This window comes from Artemia sp. Qi Xiang Cuo, chromosome 11 (genome assembly GCF_049724085.1).
Source record: "Artemia sp. Qi Xiang Cuo chromosome 11, ASM4972408v1, whole genome shotgun sequence".
NCBI classification, from domain to species: Eukaryota; Metazoa; Arthropoda; class Branchiopoda; order Anostraca; family Artemiidae; genus Artemia; species Artemia sp. Qi Xiang Cuo.
Genome location: NC_142804.1, coordinates 13,292,781 through 13,312,826, shown reverse-complemented (window position 1 = coordinate 13,312,826; position 20,046 = coordinate 13,292,781). Strand labels below are relative to the sequence as shown.

The 20,046-nt window shown below is 36.6% G+C and overlaps 1 protein-coding gene across 2 annotated transcripts in view; it reads right to left on the bottom strand.

Moving 5' to 3' along the window:
- Vinc (vinculin) overlaps window positions 1-20,046 on the bottom strand; it is a 137,281-nt gene that overhangs the window by 38,182 nt on the left and 79,053 nt on the right. For both annotated transcript variants that reach the window (XM_089096309.1, XM_089096310.1), the window contains exon 12: window positions 1,140-1,231. In XM_089096309.1, coding sequence (XP_088952435.1) covers window positions 1,140-1,231 — 92 coding nt within the window. The remainder of the gene's footprint in view (window positions 1-1,139; window positions 1,232-20,046) is intronic.

Below are 20,046 nucleotides of genomic sequence, written 5' to 3'. Positions count from 1 at the left end.
CAAAAATTGTGAAATTTAGAGAATTATGAACTCCGTTTAAGGGTAGTAAATGTTGAAGCTTATTTCCTTATTTTATTCTGATTAATATATATTTATTGTATTTTTATTTATTATTATTTATATGTGTATATTATATCTATTTGTTCTTATTTATCATTCAAATTTCTAGGGATTTGTCTCATAGCTACGACATAACGTGAACCTGTGTTTTAAATAGTTGGTTCTCGGGTATAAACAGACCTAATATGGGACCAGGGGCGAAAATGCTCTTATTTTGATGCCCTTGGTAATTGGTCTAAAACTCTTCTGCTGTCCAATCAAAGTCAACAATGATAAAATTCTACATTTGGATATTTGACCTCATAAATGGGATAGGTAATCCTCCTGTACCAAAATAAAGTATCAAGACGCGTCGTAGCTATGAGATAAATCCGCAAAAGCTCAAAAACAACAAAGATGACACAAATTGCGAAAAATGTATGTGACAATATTAGTTGCAATTTATTTTAAAATTAAATAGATATTTTAAAAACTCAAAATTATTTTTAGATTTATCAAAAAATTACTTGAAATTAATTAAAATTAAAATGATATACATAATTTAATTTAAAACTAATGGACTACTAAATATAATTGAAAAAGTAATTGTATCATTATCGCTAAAGTTAACCTTTTTTAATGAAAATTTATCTTTAACCAAATATATCTTTTAAAACTTATATTTATAGAAATAAATAGTCAGTTGCACTATAAAAGAGTTTCACGTTACGCCGTAGTTATGAGACAATTCGGCCGAAATTTGATCACCAAATGAAAAGAGAATATAAAATACTGAAAAGTAGAGAAAAATTGCAACAGGACTTTTTTTTGAAAATTACATCTTCAAAATTTCTTTAAAAGAGTAAATTGCACCAAAATTTAGCTTTAACCACGTTTATTGAATGAGTAATCTCGCTACACTAAAACGAAAGTTCAACTCTACGCCTTGGCTAGAAATTAATCCGCAGAATTAGTATAATTAAATAAAAATGACATAAACTATAAAAAGAATAGGGCAAAAATTGGAATCACACCTTTTTTTTCAAGAATAATTAAACAGTACAAAAGATGCGCAAAAAATAATAAAATTTTATACTTACAGCTTGAGATGATTCTCTCCATTTGCTTATGGCTTTTTGGTCTTTCATGTCCAAGGCTACACTTTTGGCATCTTGTACTAATGGAGTTACCGCTAAAAAGAGAAAAAAAGTTTAACATTTACAATACAAAAAAAAAGAAGAAGAAGAACATCCCATTAGTAAACACATATATGTGTCGTTCTATACTTCTCGTTTTATTTTTCATTATTAATATCAATTATAAATAAACACCACATCAGAGGCAACGCTGTAGCGTTGCCTATAGTAAAGGCCATACGGCTCCAATGTTTTATTATTATTATTTATTATTATTATTTTTTTTCCCAGAGACACTTCATATGGAAGGGGTTGTCGTAGAAACTTCAAAGGGGGCTCACTCGATTGGAAATCGAGAGTTCTAGTGCCCTTTTTAATAGTCAAAAATGATTGGAGGGCAACTAGCCCCCCCCCCCCACACCCACAATTCCCCCAAACACATCCAATCAAAATTTTGAGATAGCCATTTTGTTCAGCATAGTTGATTTCCAGATAGAAAATATGTTTTTGAGGAGGACACTCCCCCACAACCCTCAGGGTAAGGGTTTTAAGTTATGCCATGGGGGCATATAAGGTTTTTTATAGAAGGCGGTTGTCGTAGAAACTTCAAAAAAGGCTCATTCAAATGAAAACTCAATAAGCTAGTGTCCTTTTTAATAGTCTAAAGTGATTGGAGGGCAACCAGCCCACCCACGCCCATCATTCTCCCAAACACATCCACTCAGAATTTTGAGATAGCTATTTTGTTCAGCTTAGTTGATTTCCTGATAGAAAATATGTTTTGGAGGAGGACACTCCCCCACAACCCTCAGGGCAAGGGTTTTAAGTTATGCCCTGGGGGCATATATGGTTTTTATAGAAAGAGTTGTCGTAGAAACTTCAAAAAAGGCTCATTAGATTGGAAATCGAGAGTTCTAGTGCCCTTTTTAATAGTCGAAAATGATTGGAGGACAACTAGCCCCCCCCCACGCCTATCATTCCCCCAAACACATCCAATCAAAATTTTGAGATAGGCATTTTGTTCAGCGGAGTTGATTTTAAGATAGGAAGTTAGTTGTTAGGAGGATCCTCACCCAAAATCCTCAGGGAAAGGTTTTTAAGTTATGCCCTGGGGGCATATAAGGTTTTTATAGAAGGCGTTGTCGTAGAAACTTCAAAACAGGCTCATTCGATTGTAAATTCAAGAAGCTAGTGCCCTTTTTAATAGTCGAAAGTGATTGCAGTGTAACTAGCTCCCCCCCCACGCCCATTATTCCCCCAAACACATCCAATCAAAATTTTGAGATAGCCATTTCGTTCAGCGTAGTTGATTTCCAGATATAAAATATATTTTTGAGGAGGACAATCCCCCAAAACCCTAAGAGCAAGGGTTTTAAGTTATGCCCTGGGGGCAAATAAGGTTTTTATAGAAGGCACTGTCGTAGAAACTTCAAAAAAGGCTCATTCGATTGGAAATTCAAAGGGATAGTGCCCTTTTTAATAGTCGAAAGTGATTGGAGGGGAACTAGCCCCCCCACACGCCCATCATTTCCCCAAAGACATCCAATCAGAATTTTTAGATAGCCATTTTGTTCAACGTAGTTGATTTTCACATACAAAACATGTTTTTGAGGAAGACAATCCTCCACAACCCTCAGGGCAAGGTTTTTAAGTTATGTCCTGGGCGCAGACAATGTTTTTATTGAAGGCGTTGTCGTAGTAACTTAAAAAAAGGCTCATTGGATTTTAAATTCAAAGTGTTTGGGTCCTTTTTAAAGTTCCAAAGTGATTAGTGGGCACCTAGCCCCCCCCCCCACTCCCACGATTCCCTCAAACACATCCAATCAAAATTTAGAAACAGCTATTTTGTTCAGCGTAATTGATTTCAAGATAGAAAATATGTTTTTGAGGAGGATAATCCCCCAAAACCCTCATGGCACCGATTTTAAATTATGCCCTGGGGGCTTATAAGGTTTTTATAGAAGGCGTTGTCGTAGAAACTTCAAAACAGGCTCATTCGATTGGAAATTCAAAAAGCTAGTGCCCCTTTTAATAGTCGAAAGTGATTGGAGTGTAACTAGCTCCCCCTCCACGCCCATTATTCCCTCAAACACATCCAATCAAAATTTTGAGATAGCCATTTCGTTCAGCGTAGTTGATTTCCAGATAGAAAAAATATTTTTGAGGAGGACACTCCCCCGCAACACTCCGAGTAAGGGATTTAATTCATGCCCTGTGGACATATAAGGTATTTATAGATGGCGTTGTCGTAGAAACATCAATACAGGGTCATTCGATTGGAAATTCAAAGAGCTAGTGCCCTTTTTAATAGTCGAAAGTGATTGGAGAGGAACTATCCCCCCCCACACGCCCCTTCTTCCCCCACACACAGCCCATCACCATTTTGGGATAGCCATTTTGTTCAGCGTAGTTGATTTTCACATAGAAAACATGTTTTTGAGGAGGACAATCCCCCCCAACCCTCAGGGCAAGGGTTTTAAGTTATGCCCTGGGGGCATATAAGGTTTTTATAGAAGGCGTTGTCATAGAAACTTCAAAAAAGGCTCATTCGATTAGAAATTCAAAGGACTAGTGCCCTTTTTAATAGTCGAAAGTGATGTTATTTGGGCCATTTTGTTCAGCGTAGTTGATTTCCAGATAGAAAATATACTTTTGAGGAGGAAACTCCCCCACAACCCTCAGGGCAAGGGTTTTAAGTTATGCCCTGGGGGCATATAAGGCTTTTATAGAAGGCGTTGTCGTAGAAACTTCAAAACAGGCTCATTAAATTGGAATTTCAAAGGGTAGTGCCCTTTTTAATAGTCGAAAGTGATTGGAGGGCAACTAGCCCCCCCCCCCCACGCCCATCATTCCCCCAAACACATCCAATCAAAATTTTGAGATAGCCATTTTGTTCAGCGTAGTTGATTTCCAGATAGAAAATATGTTTTTGAGGAGGACACTCCCCCACAACCCTCAGGACAAGGGTTTTAAGTTATGCCAAGGGGCATATAAGGTTTTTATAGAAGGCGTTGTCGTAGAAACTTCAAAAAAGGTTCATTCGATTAGAAATTCAAAGGGCTAGTGCCCTTTTTAATAGTCAAAAGTTACTGGAGGGCAATTATCCCCCCCCCCCCACGCCCATCATTCACCCAACCACATCTAATCAAAATTTGAGATAGCCAATTTGTTCAACGTATTTGATTTCCTGATAGAAAATAGGTTATTGAGGAGGACAATCCCCCACAACCCTGGGGACAAGGGTTTTATGTTATGACCTGGGGGTATATAAGGTTTTTATAGAAGGTGTGTTCGTAAAAACTTCAAAAAAGGCTCATTCGATTGGAAATTCAAAGGGCTAGTGCCCTTTTTAATAGTCGAAAGTGATTGGAGGCAGCTAGCCCCCTCCCTTCGCCCTTCATTCCCCCAAACACATCCAATCAAAATTTTAAGATAGCCATTTTGCTCAGCGTAGTTGATTTTCAGATTGAAAATATTTTTTTGAGGAGGACACTCCCCCACAAACCTCAAGTCAAGGGTTTTAAGTTATACCCTGGGGACATATAAGGTTTTTATAGAAGGCGGTGTCGTAGAAACTTCGAAAAAGGCTCATTCGATTGGAAATTCCGAGGGCTAGTACCCTTTGTAATAGTCGACAGTGATTTGAGGGCAACTAACCCCCCTCTCACGCCCACCTTTTCCCCAAACACATGCAATCAAAAATTTAAGACAGCCATTTTATTAAACGTAGTTTTAAGTTCTGAAAATTAGGTCTTTGTGGATTACAACTCCCCCAAAGCCCACAGCGCTAGGGTTGTAATTTAAGGATTCTTCCTATTATTTCTTATGGAAGGGATGCTCGTATAAACTTTAGAGAGGGCTCGTTTGATTGAAAATTGAAAGTTCTTGTTCACTTTTTAAGAGTCAAAAGAGATTGAAGGGCAACTAGCCCATCTTTGGGCCATAGGCTTGATTTTTGGCCAAAATCGTTCTGTGCCATTAAATAATAACAATATACTTCTTGATGAGTGAGTGTAGCTGGGGTAATGTCAGGTGACTTGGTGTTGTGGGAAGTATTTATTAGTAGTAATATTCAGGGCTGTCTTCATGAAAAGAATTGAAAGGTCTAAATTCCCTTTCAATTTATTCAATTTATTCCCTTTCAATTTATTCGATCCAAACTGTGTTTGCATATTCTTTTTAAGTTCTACTCGTTTGAAGACTTATTTATTCATGGGGCTGACTATATGTGGCATGAATTTTGCATTGATTTCTTATTTCATTTATGGTTGTGGTAAGCTTCCTCTATAATTAAGTAGCAAATCTATCTCTTTCGTTTTCAGATTGATTTTCATATTCAATAGATGCATTACTCGCATTGATATCTAATCATTAATTTGTATTATTACTTGTTGTATGTTTTATGCTATGATTCTTTATTTAATTTATGTTCGTTTTGGGTTTTATTTATTTTTTAATGGTAATTTCTGGTCGATTTGAGTTTCAATTTTAGCAGGTATTTGTATCTACTGAGCTTCAGTTTAAAATGGTCTTTAATTTTCTCTGAAAAAATTATTTTTCGGAAAGTTTTTTTTTTAATTAATCCTCTCTAAATGCCAAGGCATGATATGGACGAGGGATATTGCAAATATAATTGGGACATATTTATAAATTTAGTGGGTGGGTCCTAAGACCCATAAATTCCTTTATTTTTTGGTAAGGGGAAGGGGGTTCGTTTACTTTTATGTTTTTATCTTTATTTTATCGGTATTTCTTTTATTTTATCTGCAAAAGAAACTAAATAATAAAGTCACGAAATTATAAAACTGCACATAGAAAATTTGCAAAAATTCAATCATTTCTTTTGTTGCAAATTTGAATAAAATATGGCAAACTACCAAGTATTCTTGGTATTATATACTTGAAGTATCTAGGAGTTTCTTTGTAACTCATAAATCCTCAAGGGGGGGGTACCTTATTACTACAGTCTGTTTTTCCCTCTTTAGTACATATGATACGATAATGACAAGATAATTTCTTGAAACTGAATTTGGATTGGGTTTAGGTCTTCGAGCAAAGAAGTAAGGCAACTAAAGGTAACAGTAGTCCCAATTGAACTTGAACTTGAAGTGGCAGCCCCCCTCTTCTCTGGGGAGTAATGACAGGTGTTATGTATGACCCTGAAATGCAGGCAATTCGAAAAAAAAATAGGATGCAAAGATGAATGATCTCAAAAGATGTATTTATTGATAAATTGTCTAAAAAAACTTTTGGTACTCATTTGAGCGGCTGCGCAATAAAGTTGGGCAGTATCGACAGTTTAGGACAGTATCAAAATTTATCACATCAACGCCGCATACGAAACTTCCGAAAAGTATCGATACGTATATGATATAGGCAACATGAAGCTAGAAGTTGTAACCAACAAATATTATAAAATTTCAAATATAAATCTGAATTTAAGTTTTTGAAACTTTAGTCGTATTTTCTTTTCTGGGACAATGACAACCTTAGCAAATGTCAACTTTAGCAGATATTTCCTCCTTAACTGCAGTAGCTGTTTAGAGCATGGTGAATGAACATCTTAATTTAGAGTGTGCATTGATAAAGTGAAAATTCAATTCACATGATGACAGGTTGTGTCAGCTAATTATAAAATTACCACCCAATACTTCAGGACTGACAATTGCCTATCGGGCAATCCCTTTATATTCCAACTTTTTGAACCCAAAAATTCATGAAGAATCTCAACTTTCTTGAAGCGGTACCAATTCAAGAAAATGTGTGTGTGCTGGGGGGGGGGGGCTAGGGAGAGGACTGTATTTTGAGTGAGCTCTTACGTATCGCTCGCTATGCGAAGATTCCCAGAGTTTCCAAAAGTATACATTTCCAGATATTTTATGCACAAACTACATTGAAGTAGAAGATTTTAACCAAAAATTCCAGAACAAGAAATTGTTGCTAAACTTGCTATGATAAAACTTAAAAAAAAAAAAATTGAATTCGAATTTGAGAAGTCTATTGACAACATAATTAATTTCATAGTTGACGAAGAAGCAGTAGCAGATTTTCTTAAAACTTTTAGTACCTCATACACCTAAGTTAGAATTTGAGAAAATCACCCCGAGTTAGAGATACTACCAAAGGCCCAGAGACTACTCCAAAGAAGATATTTTTTATATGACACAGTGTCCTGTCAACATGAGCAATATAGAAAGACAGAATTGGTATATTCAAAATGCGAAAAGATTTCAAATAAATATTGAAATAATGGAATAATAATCATTAAATTATTAGTTAAATATACCAATAATAATAAAAACACTCACAAAAGAAGATACAAACTAGATCGGGCTAAATCATTGGCAATGAAATTATATTTAGTTTCTAGCCTGTTAGTCTAATATGGACAATAATAAAGAACTAAAATTTTAAGGTTGGTTTAAATAGTAAAGAAATTAAGTGATATATCAGGGAGGGGTAATTTCCTAGCACTTGGAGAAAGGAGAAAGTACTTAGAGAAAGTAAGGGTAATAGAAAGTCCTTAGTTGTGCCCCATTTGTGGAGACAAGGGTGATGATCTGCTTCACTTCATAGTTCTTTGTCCTGAAATGCAGGATTTAAAAAATAATTACTTTCTAGTAGTTTGGGGTCAATTGATTGGTTGATCTCAGCAATAGGATCAAAATATTATGGGACACTAAAGAAGATTGCAAATTACATCAAATTGGGAATAATCAACAGAGAGAGATTTTTGTAGGGGAGGGGGGGGGTATTGAAGTATTTTATTCTTCCTTTTTGTAGCCATGGCTCTAGTGGGTTTAAAGCATTTAGTACCTATATATCACGTGGATGACATTTCGTGCATTTATGCCAGTTAGTCTTACGGTACCACGTGCTTTAGTACGTTTGTTTTTGTTTTGCTATTGCTATGTTTTTTCATCGTTATTCTTATGTGCCATGTTTTATTATGTGTATTATTATCACGCTCTATTATTTTGTGTCTTTTTTGCCATGATCCAAAGCGGCTTTTGTTACAATAAATTTCTATCTATCTATTACACCAGTCAGCAAACTTTTTTTCACAGTTTTTTGTTTTATTTCAATCTCAAGTATTTTTTTTAATAATTTTTTTTTGTCAACAGTAAAATAAAAACTCATAGAGCGGTGTAAGTGTGATGAAACCAAATGAGCTAAGTCAAATTGTGTTGTTGCTACTCTAAGTGCAGGCTCGGACATGTATGGACATGTACAGACACGCCCAAACATGATCTATGGTAGCATACATTTATTAGAACGAAGTCAGAGATAGCATTAAACCCGTAAATACGTAATTGTGAATGCTTTGTGTCTTGATTATTCTATATTACATATTTACAAATTTATTGCTTTAATTTTTTGTTATTTGTAAAATCCATAGCGTTTGTTTAGATCATGACAACAGCTTTTGTTACATATTTGGTGAAGTGACACTCAATTCCCAAAGGTGAAACGTTACTCCATTATTAAAAAAGTTTTATGGACTTTATTTTAGATGTAAAGTGTGGGCGTTACTAGTTTGGGTGTAGTTACAAAGTCCTAAAGTTTGTTTAAATCATCCCAACAACTCGTGTTATGTATGTGGCGAGGTGACGCGCAAGTTCCAAAGGCGAAACCTTGCTCCATTAGTAAAAAAGTTTTATGGACTTTATTTTAGATGTAAAGTGTGGGTGTTACTAGTTTGGGTGTAGTTACAAATTCCTAAAGTTTGTTTAAATCATCCCAACAACTCGTTTTATGTATGTGGCGAGGTGACGCGCAAGTTCCAAAGGCGAAACCTTGCTCCATTAGTAAAAAAGTTTTATGGACTTTATTTTAGATGTATAGTGTGGGTGTTACTAGTTTGGGTGTAGTTACAAATTCCTAAAGTTTGTTTAAATCATCCCAACAACTCGTGTTATGTATGTGGCGAGGTGACGCGCAAGTTCCAAAGGCGAAACCTTGCTCCATTAGTAAAAAAGTTTTATGGACTTTATTTTAGATGTAAAGTGTGGGTGTAGTTAAAAATTCCTAAAGTTTGTGTAAATCATCCAAACAAATCGTGTTATATATATGGCGAGGAGACGCTCAAGTTCCAAAGGCGAAACCTTACTCCATTAGTAAAAAGGTACTATGGATTTTATTTTGGCAGTAAAGTGGTGAACCAAAGAGGGGTTTGGGCACCACACATCAGTTATTTATCGTTTGGTAGACTTCTCACTGCATGCTAGCAGACACCACAGGCCATTTGCTATCCCTATGATTTGGAGGGAGCCGAAAGAACACTCCTTTGGCTGTTATTGCTGCTTAACAAACATTAAAGGGATTAGGTCAAGTCAAAACACACAATGGTGTACCATAGCTTGCAATCTGTAATGACACAATTTCCAACTTACGAAGAACTGCCCAAACCAAAGCCTCCAGATGATGTGACATTAACTGAAGAGAGGTCATATTCTGATGGATATAAGGAAGAAAACGAAATAGAATTGGTGACATAACTTTTCAAATAAGTTGTTTATCTGAACCTGATTTAATGACTCAAGAACATCTCATATGACATTTAATGTTATCAAAAATCAGTCTGAAATGCTTGGTTCCCATGCTAAACGGATGGAATCTTCTTCAAAAGAATACACAGATTTGTATTTATTATAGTCGTCAATCTCAATTTGAAGACTAATTTTCTGCATAAAACGGCTTAATGGTTTGCAACGATATTTTTTCTCCTATGGGGGCATTTTGAATTGAACACAATTGAGCGACGCTTGTTCATTGATTCATCCAAGCTAGTTTAAAAGCAGAGCTTCTGCATAATGACAATAAATTCACACCAGTAGCCCTGGCCTAGTCTGTTAGTATAAAAGAAACATATGAAAACCTTAAATTTATATTGGGAAAACTTCGATACGCAGTGCATGCACGGCTGGATTTACCAATAGGCCCGTGCCTAGGGGCACACAATGTCAGGGGTGCGATAAATTATCACTGAGCCGTCCCTACAGGTCAAGCCCCGGGTACCCCTTGTAAGTGGGTACGAAAATACCACAACTATGTATTAACAATACTTTAAAACTTTTAACATTACTAACTGTTCTGTTCCAATGTGACTGTATGAACATGCACAACTGATACTTCAAGAAAACAAATTACTACTACTACTACTAACAACTCATCGCAGCACCAAGCCACCTGAGGCCAACACAGCTACGCACGCTCCTCCTTCACCCCAATCTATTCAAAGGCTCCCTTTTTAAACCCGCCCACGAAGTTCCCATTTCCTTTAAATCTTTCTTTATGAGGTCCTCCCACCCCAGACGGGGACGACCTACTTTCCGTTTAGCCCTAGATGGTTGGCCGAAAAGAACAATCTTCGGCAATCTGTCATCCTTCATCCGCACAACATGCCCTAACCACCTCAATCTTTCTTTCATTCTAGACCTAGAAAGCGGTATTGAACCACATTTTTCGTATAGCCTAATGTTGGAAATACGGTCAGTCAGCCGGGGATGAACATTAAACATCGGCTTTTCAAAATTATATCGTCTTAACTGACAACACTGTCAAGAAGAACTCTTACAATTTGTCCAACGACTAACGTTTGGAAACTCTAGTTGCAGTGATTTTACAGTGAAATATATTGGCCGAGTAATCGTATATAGTTAAAACTACTTATTTTTGAACCCGTAGCATGTAAACCAAGTAGATAAGCACGGTTCATTCATCAATCGCTATACTTGACCGTTAGCCGCCCATTTCTCAGTTTCAGAAATCTATTAGTTCGATTCGTTTAAAATCTTTGCACATTCAGTTTTTGACATTTTAATTGTGCACAGATGTCAGTTAATAGATGCTGTCGGATCTCTTCTCTTTGTGTTCACTATCAATGATAATGCTTAGAAATGAATTAGGGAATGCAGGGACTTGCATATATCATCGCTCGCATGACAAAGAGGCGCAACTTAAAAATATTCCAAATTCAGGTTATGATTGTTTCTGAATGCCCAGAGTAACATCTCTGTCCTGTACAAACGGCTTATCTCTATTCCAAACCTTAACCGTACTATTCATGATTTTTAGTTTTTCATATTTTTTTGTTTCAACAAATGGGCTTAACTTGAGTTACGCCTGTTTGAGAAAAATGAGATACGCCCGTTTGTCATGCGAACGACGACACGACGATCGTGAGGAATTCGTTCACGCTTTTGTGTCTTGCTATTTCGCTCGGGGGCCGGCCAAAAATTGAATAAAATATCGAATAATAGTCGGCTAAATCCTCATTATGTGAAACGTATCATCTATAGTAACCAATATATATAAAAAGTACATTCACTAATATATACTTTATAAACAATATATAATAATCAAAGGCAGTTCGCTAGCGCTGCCTAAGTAAATAACGATGTGGCCACAATGTGTTTTTTTTTCTTCTTTCTTCGACAGGCACTTCGTATCGAAGTAGTTGTCGTAGAAAGTTCGAAAAGGGCTCATTCGATTGGAAATTGGAGTGGCTAGTGCCCTTTTTAATAGTCGAAAGTGATTGGAGGGCAACTAGCCCCCCCCCACGTCCATCATTCCCCCAAATACTTCCAATCAAAATTTTGAGATTGCCATTTTCTTCAGCGTAGTTGATTTCCAGATAGAACATGTCTTTTTGAGGAGGACACTCCCCCCACAACCCTCGGGGCAAGTGTTTTAAGTTACGCCCTGAGGGCATATAAGAACAATGTTGGCACAATGTACCGTATATTATTTTTTTACTTTAGAGCAGGGCACTTCATATGGAAGTGGTCGTCATAGAGACTTCAAAAGGGAGTCATTCGATTGGAAATCGAGAGTTCTAGGGCCCTTTTTAATAGTCGAAAGTGATTTAAGGGCAACTAGCCCCCCCCCCCACGCCCATCATTCCCCCCAAACACATCCAATCAAAATTTCGAGATAGCCATTTTGTTCAGCGTAGTTGATTTCCGGATAGAAGATGTGTTTTTGAGAAGGACACTCCCCCACCACCATCAGGGCAAAGGTTTTAAGCTATGCCTTGGGGACATACAATGTTTTTATATAACGCGTTGTCGTAAAAACTTCAAAACAGGGTCATTCGATTGGAAATTCAAAGGGCTAGTACCCTTTTTAATATTCGATAGTGATTGGAGGGCAACTAGCCCCCCCACACCAATCATTTTCCCAAACATATCCAATCAAAATTTTGAGATAGCCATTTTGTTCAGCGCAGTCTATTTCCATATAGAAAATATGTTTTTGAGAAGGACATTCCCCTAAAACCCTCAGGGCAAGTGTTGTAAGTTATGCCCTGGGGGCATATAAAGTTTTTATATAACGCGTTGTCGTAGAAACTTCAAAAAGGGCTCATTCGATTGTAAATTCGAAGAGCTAGTGCCCTTTTTAATAGTCGAAAGTGATTGCACTCCAATGAGCCCTTTTGGAAAAGAAAACACTTTCTATAAACACCTTATATGCCAAACTTTCAATAAAAATCTTATATGCCCCCAGGGTATAACTAACAACCGTTGCCCTGAGTGCTTGGAGGGGGGGGTGTTGTCATTCTCAAAGACCTACTTTCCAGAACCTTCTACTACGTTAAAAAAAATGGCTATCTGAAAATTTTGATTGGATGTGTTTGGAGGAATGGGGGCCATGAGAGGGGGGTTAGTTACCCTCCCATTACTTTTGACTATTACAAAGGGCACTAGCCATCTCAATTTCGAATTGAATGAGGTCCTTTTGAAGTTTTACGATAACTCTATCTATATGAACCTTATATGCAATGGAATGAGCCTGTTTTGAAGTTTCTACGACAACGCCTTCTATAAAAACCTTATATGCCCCCGGGCATAACTTAAAACTCTTGCCCTGAGGGTTGCAGGGGAGTGTCCTCCTCAAAAACATATTTTCTATCTGGAAATCAACTACGCTGAATAAAATGGCTATATCAAAATTTTGATTGGATTTGTTCTGGGGAATGATAGTCATGGGGGGGGGGGCTAATTGCCCTCCAATCACTTTTGACTATTAAAAAGGGGACTAGAACACTCAATTTCCAATCGAATGAGCCCCTTTTGAAGTTTCTACGACGACTGCTTCCATATGAAGTGCCCAGCTCTAAAGGAAAACAATAATAAATAGTACATTGCGCCAACAACGAACAGAAATTACAATAAATAACCGAGTCAAACTCAAACGAGCAGAAATTAACATAAGTTGGGCGCAAAACCCCTATGCCTTTCCAAGGCCAGAACAAAATTTGCACTTTTACCTTTGAACATAAGACATTTTTGTTAAAAACTAATAATAAGCAGTGGCGGCCTGGCCCGGGGGGATGTACCAAACTGCACCACTCCCCCAGCACCGGTAGGGTAATTAAATAAAGGGACTGGTAGAGGTACCCAGAGAGGGGAGGGGGCTCTAATACAATTTTTTGCAAACTTAAAACGAACGAAAATTATTAGGTATATGAGGAGGGCTGCCCCCTCTGCAACTCCTCGCTTGTTACGCTAAAGCTTTTTTAGAGGTTTAAAAAATCTTTTTAATACAACTCAACAGCTCTTGTGTTTCAGATGGATAAGAAGTCAAACTTCACCGAATCGAACTTCGGACAAAAATTTATAAAATTAGTGCCCTTTTTCAACAAAAAGAGGTCATGCCACAACAGCGTGCTGATCTCTCGCATTGCGTCCTGCAAAACAGCAATGTTAGCCCTAAAAATTCTACAAACAAACGAGCAAAAATTCAAAAAAAAAAAAAAAAAAAAAAAAAAAAAAAAAAAAAAGTTATCGAGCAAAATTTCTGAGAACCAGTGAGAGGAACCCTCCCCAGTCTCAAATGTCATACTAGTAAGCGGTAAAACACTCGCTCCAAAACATGTGCGCAGTCTATAGACAATACGCCGTTATTATAGACCAAATATCTAATAACATAACGGCTATAGCCTAACGTGTAATTTCACACAAGCTATTAAGATGGAGGTCAGTGGATTTTTTTATCCATATAAGGGGGGGCCCTTATTAGAAAAGTTCCATTGTATTTTACACTAAATAAGTCTTTTTTATTGAAGAATCGTTGTGGAATAGTTAAACTTTGGCGTAAAGAGTGGGAGATGAGAAGACAACCTTGAATACTGCATTTAAAACGAGAAGAAATTAAAAAAAAACATTTTTTTTCAAAAAAAAATAGAGAGCGATGTCAGAAGACGTAAAACAAACAGAAATTGTCTTGGATCTGAATTAGACCGCCATCCTCACCTCAACCCCCTCTCCTTCTTTACGTCTAAGTTTGACTTCGTTCCCCAACTTCAAGAACGAATGATCTAACACAAGGACAATGGGAAGGGAATAAAAAGTACTTTTACAATGCCCCGCCCGCATTGAAGCGCATGCTTGATGTTCACTTACTTATTTTAATAAAAATAAATGATCTTATTAAACGTAAATTAAACAGATATGGGTACGGATGCATAAAAAAATCTTAAACAATTAAAATTTAATTAAATTCAGAATTAAAACGAACGAAAATTACAACAAACAGGATTTTCACTACAGCCCCCTTCCTCCTCCCCTGATCGTAAAACCTCTACAACCTTCACTGAAAACAAATTATAAACATTTTGCTTTTATATCTATAACATTTAAAAATAAAAATGAAATGCACTAAAATAAGATTTTGAAGTGCTGAGACTTTCTATTATCTTGATCATTATAGTGAGTTATTTTTCATTTGTCATCGATGTTTTGAAAACTAAAAACACTTTTGAAAATACATACAGTTTCTAACACTTTCAAACTGTAACTAAGGAGCGACCCAGGTCAATAGTAACCAAAATTCTAAAAAACGGAATTTTGATACCAATTGATAAACCAAAATAATTTGATTTTTATGCTGATTTTAAATATATAAGTTTTATTAAGTTTAGTTTTACCCATCAAAGGTTACGAGCCAGAGAATAGTTGCATGATTTCAGAAAAAAGGGGAAACACCCCCTAAAATTCATAGAGTCTTAATGAGAATCACACCATCAGATTCAGCGTATCGGAGAACCTTACTGTAGAGGTTTCAAGCTCCTATATGCAGAAGAAAGATCTTATATATCTACACTTTTTGTCAGAAGAAAGAACACGCGTGTTTATATTTATTTTATTTTTTCCCAGGGGTGATCGTGTCGACCCAGTGGGCCTAGAACATCCAGAGAGGGCTCATTCTAAAGGAAATTAAAAGCTCTAGTGCCTTTCTTAAGTCACCAAAAAGATTTGAGGGCAACTAGGTCCCCTCCCACGCCACCTTTTTTCCCAAAATAGCCTGATCAAAATTCTAGGGTTGGTATTTAGTTCAGCATAGTTGAAAAGCCTAATAGCTATGTCTTTGGAGATAACATGACCCCCTCAGCTCCAAGAGAAAGGTCTTTAAGTTATGAAACTTGCCCATTGTTACGTATAGTATTTGTTATTTGGAAATATGCATACATTTTTCGCGTGGGGAGGGGAGGACGAGTTTTTTGCTGGGAGGACTTTGGACGGGAAGAATTTTCATGGAGAGGAAATTTTTCAGGGGGTCAACTTTTCAGGGGAAATTGTACACTGGAGGAATTTGCAGGAATTCCTATACGAAATACCTTTATATGTCTTATTTTCTCTTTGCCGACTAAATTTTACGGGTAGAGGTGTTAAAGGTAATTGTCCGGGGCAAATTTTTACCAGGATTGAATTATCTAGAGGATATTTCCGTGGGGAGAAGGATTTTTCCGTGGACGTGGAGCCAGATTTCCTGGCATTATTTTAAAACAACCAGAAATTAAATATAAAAAAAAACATAAATTAAAAAGCAACATTAATCGATAACATATTTGTTCGATCTCGCCTACTTGCTACTTCTTATGCTGATGTAATAATTAGTGAGTCTTCTGATCATTTTCCTGTGGTGGCAGTGACTTCCTTCCTACGTATACAAAAGCCAAAAATAAAGAGGATAATGAAAAGGCTACTGAAAAAAGAGAATATTCATAAATTTAGGCAAGACCTGAGTGTTCTTTCACGGCAAGAGGTTTATGATGAATATGAAAGTCCATTCGCTGCATTTCATAAGTTTATAGGCATTGTTCAACCGATATTTGATTCAACATGTCCAATGAGAACTGTCAAGCTGAAGAAATCTGCTCCATGGGTAACCGAGGAGCTTCTTCGACTAATCCAGAAAAGAAAGGATTTGTACGTACGTACTTTATTTGAATTCAGAGTCACGGGAGGTGTTCAATGACTTTAAAAAACTTCGTAGCGAAACTAATCGGCTTCGCGGATCTTGTGTTCAAAAATATTATGGGGTGAAATTTGAAGATAATAAAGGGAATATGAAAGGTACGTGGAAAACTATTAATTAATTATTAAATAGTGGCAAGAAAAGGAAAATCCTGCTAGCCAAAAAGTTGACGATAGAATAGTTGCTGAAAGAAGGAAATTTCTGATGTTTTGGGAGTGTATTTTTCAAAAATAGGTAAATCAGTCAGTGAAACTTAACACAATGATAGCAGTAAAATTGCTGAACCTTTTAAAGATGAAAGAGGTTTTGGGGGTAAACATGAACATTGCTGAAACTAATCTAGAGGAGATGAAGCACATAATAGGATTGATGAAGTCAAATTCGTCTGGGAGTGATGGTCTCAATCTGCAAACATTTAAATTAGTAATGGTATATTTGTTTCTCTGCCTTGTATATTTGATTAACTTGTCACTGAAAAGGGGTGAGTTTTCCTTAACGATTAAAAGAGGCCACGGTTATCCCTTTGCATAAAGGAGGTCTGAAGACAGATCCTTCGAATTGGAGACCGATTCCGATGTTGTCTTTGTTTTCAAAGCTATATGAAAAGGTCATACATAGAAGATTGTACCATCTGAATCTACATGGCTTTCTCGCAGAAACACAGTTAGGATTAAGGAAAGGCCATTCTACGATACATGCAGTCCACCATCTCACAGATTTTGTTGGCTCTGCACTTAAACGTGGGGAGCTGGTGCTTTCAGTCTTCATAGATTTTAGCAAAGCTTTTGATACTGTTGTTTTTAAGATCTTATTGAGCAGGCAACGGTGTTTAGGTGTTCAGGATGTATCTTTGAATTGGTCCGAGTCTTATCTTGGAGGGAGAACACTTAGAGTGAATGTTGATGGCTGCAAATCAAGAAATATTGAGTCCATTGCGGAGTTCCACAAGGTTCGGTGCTTGGGCGCCTACTTTACCTATTTACCTAATTTATATAGATACCATGCAACTTTATATTCCTTGGACACTAATCACGTCCGTCGCTGATGACACTGTGTTTACAGTAACATCATCTTGCGAAAAGCTTTTGATTGAAAGGGAAAACAAAGGCCATAAAGGAACTGGCAAGTTTTACGAGATGTAGCTGTCTATCTGTTAATGTTTTTAAGACGAATCTCATGACTTTTTTGTAGAATTGGTACTCCCATTATTTTAAATAATAAAATATGTCTGAATGGTGTTTAGGTTTTTTATCTTGATTTAGGGATTTATCTTGATTGCAATTTGAGTTGGAAATTACATTGTGATGCAGTAGCAGCAAAAGTGGCAAGAAGATTGGGTATTATAAGAAGGCTAAGGAATGAGCTCCCACCAAGAATTCTAATGATCCTCTATCATTCTATTAACAGTCCGTATCTATCTTATGGTTGTTTGCTGTGGACTAGTTCTTTTGTGTCAAGTTTTAAGAGTTCAAATTTTACAAAATAAAATTGTTCGTGTCTTAGGAGATTATGTGATATTTGAAAATAGTACTTTGAGTCCTTCACTAAAATGGAAATTTTAAATGTTTATAAGTTAAGAGATTATCAACTAGCTTTTTAAGTTTATCAATGTTTGAATCGTTATTCACAGGAGTGCTTTTGGGAAATTTTTAAGTCTAACTCGTTTCATCATTGTTATGAAACTAGGCATTCTTCAGGGATAGCATCTGAGGCTCGGAGTACTCAACGTGGATCTTTATTTCCGCGTTTTGCAGGACCAAAGCTGTGATATTCACTCCCTGAGGGTATAAAGGTGACAGATAATGTTAGCCATTTTAAAAGTGGGTTGAAACGTTACCTTCTGGGAAGTCGTTAATGATTTAAGTTGATTTAAGTATGTCTCGATAGTAATTCGTTTCCACGTCGTTTATGGTCTATGGACGATATTGTTTATTAGTGTGTACTAATAGTTAAAAGTTGTTTTATTGTCATTACTTGCTTGCATTTTCTTCCTTTTTTTCGTGATTTTGATTTATAGTGTGAATATATGTTAGTCGTTTATAAGAATGGAAACAACCATCATATACAACCCAATGGGTTTCCCCGATGATTGTTGAACGATTATGTAAGCGTTATTTTTGTTAATAAATTATTTCTCTCTAAAATAAAAATTACCACGAGACGTTCCTTACTTATACTTCGTTACCATGGACTCTTTAGTTTATAAAAACAAATAACACAATACTTGTTGAATTCCCTTACGGTAACATGATGTCCCCTCTGCCATTTGCACCACTCAACCTGGTAAGTATGTAAATGTAATCTTTTGTGCTGCAGAGAAGAGAAAACACTTACCCATAGTACCGACATTCAAGCTAAGTTTAAATGAAGGGAGATAAAAGATTAACCCCCCCTCCCCCTGTCAGACAATTCTGTATTTAAAGGCTTGAGGAAAATTAAAAAATTGGGGATAAAAATACACTTTTTGAGGCACCGGAATCACATCTCCTTCCAATTAAACACTGACTCTTCCCCCCCCCCCGTCAGACAACTTTTGCATTTAAAGGCTTGTGGAACATTACCTGTTTGGAGATTAGACATGGCTCCAAGTAGCTTTTGAATGCATCAAGGTCTGAGATTTTTACGACCAATTCTTTACAGCATAAGCAAATATGAAATTCCAATAGAGGAATATGCTTACCTTCTAATTCATTTCAACAAACATTGTAAAAGTAAAAGAGGGGTGAAACAAGGCTCTGCTCTGGGACCAATTCTTTACAACATACAGACTAGGGCATTCTTAGAATTACATTACCTGTTTGGAGATTAGACATGGCTCCAAGTAGCTTTTGAATGCATCAAGGTCTGAGATTTTAACGACCGATTCTTTACAGCATAAGCAAATATGAAATTCCAATAGAGGAATATGCTTACCTTCTAATTCATTTCAACAAACATTGTAAAAGTAAAAGAGGGGTGACACAAGGCTCTGCACTGGGACCAATTCTTTACAGCATAAGCAAATATAAAATTCCAATAGAGGAATATGCTTACCTGAGGACAATATTTGCGGATGATATATGATTCATAATTCAACATTCGAACAGATTTTTTCCTTTACTTCGAACGCGAAGAAACCAAATATTTGGACTAGTTGCATTAAAACCAGGGCATGTTTCATGAGATGATTATTTGTATTGCCTGTTTGAAGTCCAAGTCAGTTTTGAATGCATTGTGGACTACACATTGATTGTGCTAAAATGACTGGGATCAGGGTACAATTTATCAGCAGATACCTTCGTGCAATAAGACTAGGGCATATTGCTTGGAATTACATTACCTTTTTTGAGAGGTAAGAGAGGTAATTATAATTAGATATGATTATTTTGCTTGAAGTCCAAGTCAGTTTTAAATGCATTGAGGACTACACTTTGATTGTGCTACAATGACCGGGATCAGGGTACAATTTATCAGCAGATACCTTCGTGCAATAAGACTAGGGCATATCGCTTGGAATTACATTACCTATTTGGAGATTAGACATGGCTCCAAGTAGCTTTTGAATGCATCAATGTCTGAGATTTCAATGTCCTTGAATGACTGAAATCGGTATAATTTACGAGCAGATACT